The sequence below is a fragment of the Limulus polyphemus genome, unplaced genomic scaffold (assembly GCF_000517525.1).
Source record: "Limulus polyphemus unplaced genomic scaffold, Limulus_polyphemus-2.1.2 Scaffold2959, whole genome shotgun sequence".
Taxonomy (NCBI): Eukaryota; Metazoa; Arthropoda; class Merostomata; order Xiphosura; family Limulidae; genus Limulus; species Limulus polyphemus.
In genome coordinates this window covers 33667-42249 of record NW_013668569.1, presented here as the reverse complement: position 1 = coordinate 42249, position 8583 = coordinate 33667, and the positions used below count along the sequence as shown (strand labels likewise).

The 8583-nt window shown below is 30.8% G+C and overlaps 1 protein-coding gene across 2 annotated transcripts in view; it reads right to left on the bottom strand.

The window, feature by feature from the left end:
- LOC111087994 (nucleolysin TIAR-like) overlaps nucleotides 1–5783 on the bottom strand; it is a 93973-nt gene extending 88190 nt beyond the window's left edge. For both annotated transcript variants that reach the window (XM_022396653.1, XM_022396652.1), the window contains exons 1-2: nucleotides 5661–5783; nucleotides 5412–5508 (exon numbers count right to left, since the gene is read on the bottom strand). In XM_022396653.1, the coding sequence (XP_022252361.1) occupies nucleotides 5412–5508; nucleotides 5661–5710 (147 nt within the window). In that variant the 5' untranslated portion in view covers nucleotides 5711–5783. The remainder of the gene's footprint in view (nucleotides 1–5411; nucleotides 5509–5660) is intronic.
- Between the last annotated feature and the right edge of the window lie 2800 nt (nucleotides 5784–8583).

The following is an 8583-nucleotide window of genomic DNA, read 5'->3' as shown; positions in this document are numbered from 1 at the left end:
AAACATCATATTCACTTATAAATGTGTAAGTTAAGTTCTATTTCCTGAAACATCATATTCACTTATAAATGTGTTAGTTAAGTTCTATTTCCTGAAACATCATATTCACATATAAATGTGTTAGTTAAGTTCTATTTCCTGAAACATCATATTCACTTATAAATGTGTTAGTTAAGTTCTATTTCCTGAAACATCATATTCACTTATAAATGTGTTAGTTAAGTTCTATTTGTTGAAACATCATATTCACATATAAATGTGTAAGTTAAGTTCTATTTGTTGAAACATCATATTCACATATAAATGTGTAAGTTCTATTTGTTGAAACATCATATTCACATATAAATGTGTAAGTTCTATTTGTTGAAACATCACATTCACTTATGAATGTGTTAGTTAAGTTCTATTTCCTGAAACATCACATTCACATATAAATGTGTTAGTTAAGTTCTATTTCCTGAAACATCATATTCACAATATAAATGTGTTAGTTAAGTTCTATTTCCTGAAACATCATATTCACATATAAATGTGTTAGTTAAGTTCTATTTGTTGAAACATCATATTCACTTATAAATGTGTTAGTTAATTCTAATTGTTGTAACATCATATTCACTTATAAATGTGTTAGTTAAGTTCTATTTGTTGAAACATCATATTCACATATAAATGTGTTAGTTAAGTTCTAATTGCAAACAAACATTAGAATTACCAAAATATAATGATGTTTGTGAGCTGTCACAAAGACATAATTCGTACAAAACTAGAAACAATATATAAGATGAAGTACTTACTGGAATTTTTATATCTGAAGTCGTATACAAAACACCTAAAATTAAAGTTGATAATCCAGATAGATACATCATCTTAAAGTTGATCCAACATTTTTTCTCCAGTTAATCACAAAATTCCATAGCCCATATGTGTCACTTCCCAAATACACAAGATCAGAATGTGTGCAGTGTTTTTTTTAAATAATAAATTATAAATATTTCATCAAACAGTTCTCAACTATACAGAAATAATTCTTCTAATGCACGGATCTATAAAACCTGAGTAAGACTATCAAGTTTTCTACTGGAAAAAACAGACAATATGTGAGTACATGTATTATCTCGTACCAAAGTTTCAAACTGCACATTATAGCATAAGATTTAAGGACAACAAAAGATTTAATCCTTCTAAACTGTGCCATCCACCAAAGTAAATTTAAAAAAAAATTAAATCCAGAATTTACATATTTGTCATGTCTTTACTTAAATTTACTGGATCCATCACATCCATTCAAAAGGCCAACCACCCCCCTTAGAAAAATAAAGCTGTCTTTACTTTAAATAGTCCTACCATTCTCATCATTAATATGAAAAATTATGATACGTTGATGCTATCGATTTAAATTATGATAAGTTACATGCATTACCTGGCATTTATGATAATTAAAAGCCAACTTACCATTACCATTTATTTGTCAAACTCACCAAGTAATTCAAATCCTTTCGTAAAGCAGTAGACATCGCTTTCATAGCCAGCAAAACCCAAGCCGTAATATCATCGGCAAATTTAAGCAACTTGTTAACCATTCCTTTATTAATGTCAATTAAACAGAGAAAAGGCCCTAGCCACGAACCTTTGAGATAACCCGACATTCGACATTAATCAAGTTTGACCAAACTCAATTTATATCAACTCTGCTGTTTTACATCCAGCCATTTTTCTATCCAATAAGAGAAGATAACTTCTTTAAAAAGCCTTTTACGCGACACTTTGTTAAATGCTTTTAATAAAATGGATGGATCGCCCCAGTTCGACATGTGGTTGGTCACTTGTTCAGTACACTAGTCTCATTTGGTATACACGAGTGCAGAAAAAAAAATGTAACATGTTTCACATTGCATTCATAAACATATCATACTATTACTCTATATGTTAGCAAATTTGTTAATAATTTTTCAGTTTTATTTTTTCTATTTTTAATTCTTGTATCACAATTTCATAGTCTTGAATCAAAACTAAAAATATTATTTTTATTGAAAAGTCCAACATTTTTAAATAAATGAACAAGAGTAACATCAGTATAGGTACCGTACATTTTTTAATTTTTGAGGTTTCCATCATTATACATAAAATAACTTAAATACTTTCAAACTTTTTATGTATCAAACGTGCAATAAATAAAGCAACATACACACACACAAATATATACATATGTTTATCTAAAAATCAAAAACATTACAAAGAAACTCAAAAATTAAAATTAATTTTTCCACTTCCAGTTCTTGTTGTCATCATTACAACTAATAACGGATAACGTATGTGACCATAGCAACCAAATGCTTTGGGAACATTCCATCTATCAGACAAGACCCAGATGCTTATGCCATACTATCCAGCATCTCAACTCCTACTGCCTTTCGCTGTCTGCAGCCAGTTGTAGATACAACCTTAAATTAGAAATAAACCACCCTAAATTTTCTACAATGGAAAACTCTCAACCTCCACCCTTTTCATAAGGTGTACAAAAAGGCAAAAATATTGTCATAGTAGAAATAGACCACCCTATGTTTCTACAAGACACCTTTTTATTTAATAAGTACAAATTGATGTTAAACACAACTAAAATCCTTACCTATCCTCCATTTCTCTTCAAAATTTCTTTTAAAAGATCTTTAACAATTTGTAACAATGGTAATTATTTTATGGATAATATTCAATTATTCATAAATAAATTGAAAAATAATGGTTATAAAGATTCTGTATACCAGGGCAGAAAGATCAACTTCAGGTAGCTGGGCTTGTCTCAGCTCACCCAGTTTATACTCAAACATATTTTCAAGGCAAGGTGGGTTGAGAACTATTAAGGTAAGGGTTTATAGTTCTGTTTAACATTATTTTATAATTATTAAATAAAAGGGTGGAGGTTGAAAGTCTTGTAGAAATATAGGGTGGTTTATTTCTACTATAAGGTTGTATCTAAATATTTAGGGTAACTGTCTTCCAACAACAGACTGCAGACAGCAAAAACCAGTGGGATTTGAGAAAATTCTGGGTTCAAGCACTCAACTCCCAACCGGTTCTCCGTAGTTGCTGGCGAGTTTGACATCAGCATCTGGATCTTGTCTGATCCATGGAATATCCCAGATGCATTTGGATGCTATGGTTACAAACATTATCCATTATAAGTTTCAATGATGACAACAAGGATTGGTAATAGAAAGATTTTGATTTTTAAGTCTCTTTGTAATGTTTCTGATTTGTATTAATTTCATCTTTATTGTTTTATAGTGCTGTTTAAATAAATCATTCATTTACAATTAATGTATTCAATAGCATTAGAACTATTTCCTTATACACGTACATACATACCATTATATACGCACATACACACTTTTATACACTTAGTGTTCTTCGTTGTTTCAGTAGATGAACGGGTAACCTCAACTGACCGAATAACCTTATGTTTCTTCATTGTTATGCAAGTCAACGTATTGTTATTCTTTTTTTCCCTCATCCATCCAAAAAAAATCATAGGTTAAGAAATTCTTTAAGTAATGGTATTAGTCATGAGTTAAAAAGGTCATTTAATTTTACTGACAGAATTCATTTTAAAACTTTTCTTGAATATTCAAAATCAATTCACATTATTTATTCATGAAGGAGCTTCTTGTTGGGGAATCACGCTGATGTGTAAAGTTACTCTTCACAATCTCTACCATCTAAATTTATAACATTCTGACCAAAGCAGTTATTATTTTAGTGTGATGAAACATACTGATCAATTATGTTCCTTACAGAAACTACCAGGCTTTATAAAATTCCAGTTTCTTATAGGAAAGGAAACTGGTGTTTCATTATGTTCCATACAGAAACTACCAGGCTTTATCAAATTCCAGTTTCTTATAAAAAAAAGAAAACAGTTTTTTTAGTTATGTTCCTTAAAGAAACTACCAGGCTTTATCACACACCAGTTTCTTATAGGAAAGGAAACAGGTTTTTTAATTATGTTCCTTACAGAAACTATCAGGTTTCACCACATTCCAGTTCCTTATAGGAAAGGAAACAGGTTTTTTTTTAAGTATAAAATCAGTTTTCTTTATTATTAATAATACCTTCACACAATTTACTAAGTTAAGTATAAGATATCCTAATCAGTATGTACATTTGCGTACATATATATATATATATAACAAAAACTGTGGCGAATGGGAGTTGTAAGCATTTCTCTTCCAATGACTACTGACAATTAAACATGAGCACTTCTGCTCTCATGTTCCATAAAATAATTCAACATATTTTTTATAATGCATTGTGAATCCAAAACCACTAATCAGTGATAAGAAAATTACAAGAGCAAAACTCTTGATATAACAGCTAATGATCTACTCGAGCCTAATTGGCTATTTATGAAATAGCACTCGAGGCAGACATGAAAAATACAGATTAATCGAGTTCTTAATTGGTTGTGTTTATTAATGCCTATTAAGTTTAACAAAAGCACTGATGAAACAAAAAATGGATTACACAATAAGTATTTTTTTCCTTAACATATATCAAGGAAAGCAGTACATATCAAACAAGTAGCTTGGGTAATTTTACCCACAGCAACAAATCACCTTATTCAAAAATGACAAAAGGTTAATCTGAATATAAAACTAAACCAAGCTCACACAAAACAGTTAGATGATCACTTCCATAAAGCTATACAACAAATTTATGTTAAATAATTAGTTAAAGTCCTTCATAACTTAACAGCTTGTGGGAAAACCCAACATAATACATAACCTTACAAGTATTAAAAAACAATAGCATGCTAACTTGAATTTTCAATATAAGATAAGCACTGAACAGTTTTTAGGCCCAACTTTATTAGACTTTCAGGAATTTTGAAATGATCGAGGTAGAAAAGAGAAGGCTCTTAACACAGTACCTGCATGTTAAACAATAATATAACAGTCTGAAAAGCTTTGACAATTTGAAGGTAGTGTTGATGTTTCACTAAGTTTTACAGAGGAGAAACAAAAGAAATTTTGTTACATAACGTTTAAGCTTAAAATTTATAGATAAAAGTTCTAAATATTTACTGCTGACATTAATTCTTTTAGGTGAAGTATAATTGCCATATGTTTATAAAGGCAAAATCATGAAAAGTTGACCTAAACATAATCACCATCCACAGTGTTATCTTTATTTTTAATGACATTTACAACATTTATAAGTGCTGTCTATTTTTGTTTTATGTCTGAAAAACATAATGTGTGTCGATTATATTTATAGGTCCTGAATGAAAAAAAGACGTAATTGCTATTACCGTATTCAATATACGATATTGTATCATGTATGTTTCATGATATCTAACGTTCATATTCTTTTCTAAACAAGATAAACTTCCATTACATCGTTTTACGAATTCTTACCTCTTTGATAACCTTGCAACCTGAGACCGGTCCAATCTGTCCGAATAAAGCCATAATTAATTCCTCTGTCACAGCCGGGTTTAGATTCCCCACGTATCTATGTTTTGAAAATAAATCGACACGTTGAACGTCACATGTACGACAGGAAATATTTAAGCATGGGCAGAACACAAACCGGCAAATCACTGACATCGAGAATAAACAAAGCATACTAATATCACGAAATAAAGAATAAATTAATATACTTACAAGGTACGTAGCTGACTTTCATAAACCTGCTCCTGAAAGGCAGAAAACATTTTCAAAACTATATTTTAAAATATTTATTTTTTTTAATATTTACTGATCACATACACCTCGCATGACATTATGGCGTCTGTACACACAGCCCACGCTAGAACGCAGGCGCAAAGAAGAGACCTCTCTCGGAAACTTCTCCCGCCAAAATTCGATCTTTTAAACAGAATTAATGCTAGTGGCCTAGTGTAACAAGAACAATCTACAATATCCGAGGTTGTTTGGTTTTGCACACATGTTTTAACTTTATTTTATTTTTCAGTGCATATAATGTCTCTGTATATCCAATAAAACAGTTTTCTTTGATATTCTATTTAGTAAATTTTGTTCCAAAAAGTCAGTAATGTAACATGATTCTTATTATTAAAAAATAAATAATTAAAGTATCAAACTAGGATAGATTCCTGCTTTACTCCAAGTTTATTCCTTCATTCTGTAAAACAGGATAATTACATTAAAAAATAATAATCTTTTGCGTATCTAACACGTAAAATATTTAGCAACTGGCTTACTGAGAAATCATTTTATTCCAGTCCAGATGTGTTACAGAGAAATTGGTTTCTTAAAATGAAAAATGTCTTCTGCATTTTGAATGTTTTTGTTGTTGTTGCGAGCATTTGTTGAAGTAAGTTGTTTCAGCTTTAACGAGCACAAAAGATAAACTTAGCATGATTTTAGCGTACCTTCAAATATTTATAGATTTTCTTAAAATCAAGTCTGAGATAATGTTTTGATTTTGCTTTCTGGCGAACAATTATTTATTTCAACACTCAAATGTGTCGTAAGCCCCTACATTCAGAAAGTTGTACTATTGAAATTTCATAAATCACTGAATATACATATCTAATTTATATACTCTTTTCTTTCGTTCCTTAGAAGAACATCAAGATATAATGACCTTTATTAAATAAAGGTCATTTGAACTACGTAAGAGATTTAACGACTCTAAATAATTCTTTTAAGCGATCTCATTCAGAGGAGTTCGTGTGAAACATTTGACAAAGTAAATCATTGATGTTTACTGCTAATGAAATATGTCGTCGTTTCTGAAATTCAGCTATAAATATAATTGTAAGGATCATTAATGACGTGACGTTTATAACTTACTGTTTTTTTATATATTTTAAAATATAAAAAGGGATAATTGTGAACTCTCTTTAAGAATCAATTATTTCGTTAAGTGTTTAATAAATGTGTTTTATAAAACTCTACAAACACCCATGTATGAAATCTGGATACTTAGGTTTTAAATCCTCTACATACGGGTTTCCTTTTTCCATTTAATAATTCTTATATGCATAGGTGAAATTTTGTATTATTTAAAGATTTTGGTCAATTATCGTTGACAGATGATTAGATCTACGTTTCAGAAATCATTCAAGTGAAATGCTATCGTCAAACAAGTTCCACTGACTGTTAGCATTTATATTTATTTATTCTAGCCACAGGTTTGTGTTTTTAGAACATAAAGTAGTAGAGGAAATACACAAAATATGATTGCCAATGGCAACTGACTTATGTTTAGAGAGTCAACTAAGAAGAGTAACAGTATTGTGTATCAATTATGTCACGTGCAGATTCAAGAGGGTACTCAGTAAAAAAATAAGAGTACTGTGTATTAACAACGTAAGATGAAGATTTAGAGAGGTACTCATATCGTTGTCACGACGTGACAGAAAATGCCACTTTTTGTGTGTGTTTAGTTCTTTCACTTCTGGGTAATATTTTACATTATTGTGGTTAGTAATACCTTTCTAAACATAAGGAATCCTACTGTGTCTGTTTGCCAGGAGGATCTTTCTACGATGTTCTTGAGTCACTGAATAATTAGTTTTAAACGTGTATCTTTTGCTTGAGCAAATTCCAGTTGAATGTTGAAATAAATAAGTTTTTAGTAATCGCTTTTGGATGCCAAATCTTGGACTTCTCTTTGCTGTACTTTAAGTTGGTAGTCTTTTCTATCCTGTACTTGTTCTCACAGTGTTTACTCTCTTCAAGAACACGTGACATTTCGGGATTTCAACGGTTCTGTTCATGGTGATGCTCAATGTTAAAGTTGTACTCCTGGAGTTTCTTGTTATCGGGCCTTCTGGGTTGTAAAACTTCGCCATCTCTTTTTGAATTGTACAATACCTCTTGTTATGAGTATTACACTTCTTGATGGTACAATGACCACTCTCCTTTTTGTCAAGGAAAGGTCGACGTCTGGTGTATTAATTATCATTTGAAGATAGCCTAGCCTCACATAAATGTCTCTGCATGAAATCGGTTTCGAATTTGCACTCATTTTCCATGTTCATTATTTACACATCATGAGGCCTAAATAACTCATTTTTCGTGTTAATTATTAACACATTATGAGGCCTAAAGAAATTTCCTAGAGTCAATTTCCGCTTTTCATTATCAAATAGGATCGAACTATTGTAGCTGTAGAATAAGTGTTGATCAACATACCATAAGGAATCTCATGAATAAACTAGTGGACACGTAGACTGATGTCCTTAAACAATGAATTTCCTATCTCATTTGAGGCAGATGGGGTATTCTTAGCTGAACTTTGTTCCATGAATCGAGCTAATTTTTGTATCCTAGTGTCTGGTTAACATTTTGTTGTTTCTTCACTCTGGTTGGATTAGAAGACTCATTCTTGGGGTATTGTCTCATTGGTGTCTTAACAGCTGTTGATTCCTCACAATCTCAGTTTTGATGGTTAGGTTTTCTACATCTAAAACAATACCCTCTTTCTGGTATCATTTGGGAAACATTCTTGTTTCCTACAAACTTTTGTCTACATTTCCTGGCAATATTCCTTTCAAGTTACACTTAAAACATTTACTGTCTTGTGGTGGTTTATTCTTTCTATTCTGTGTAACTA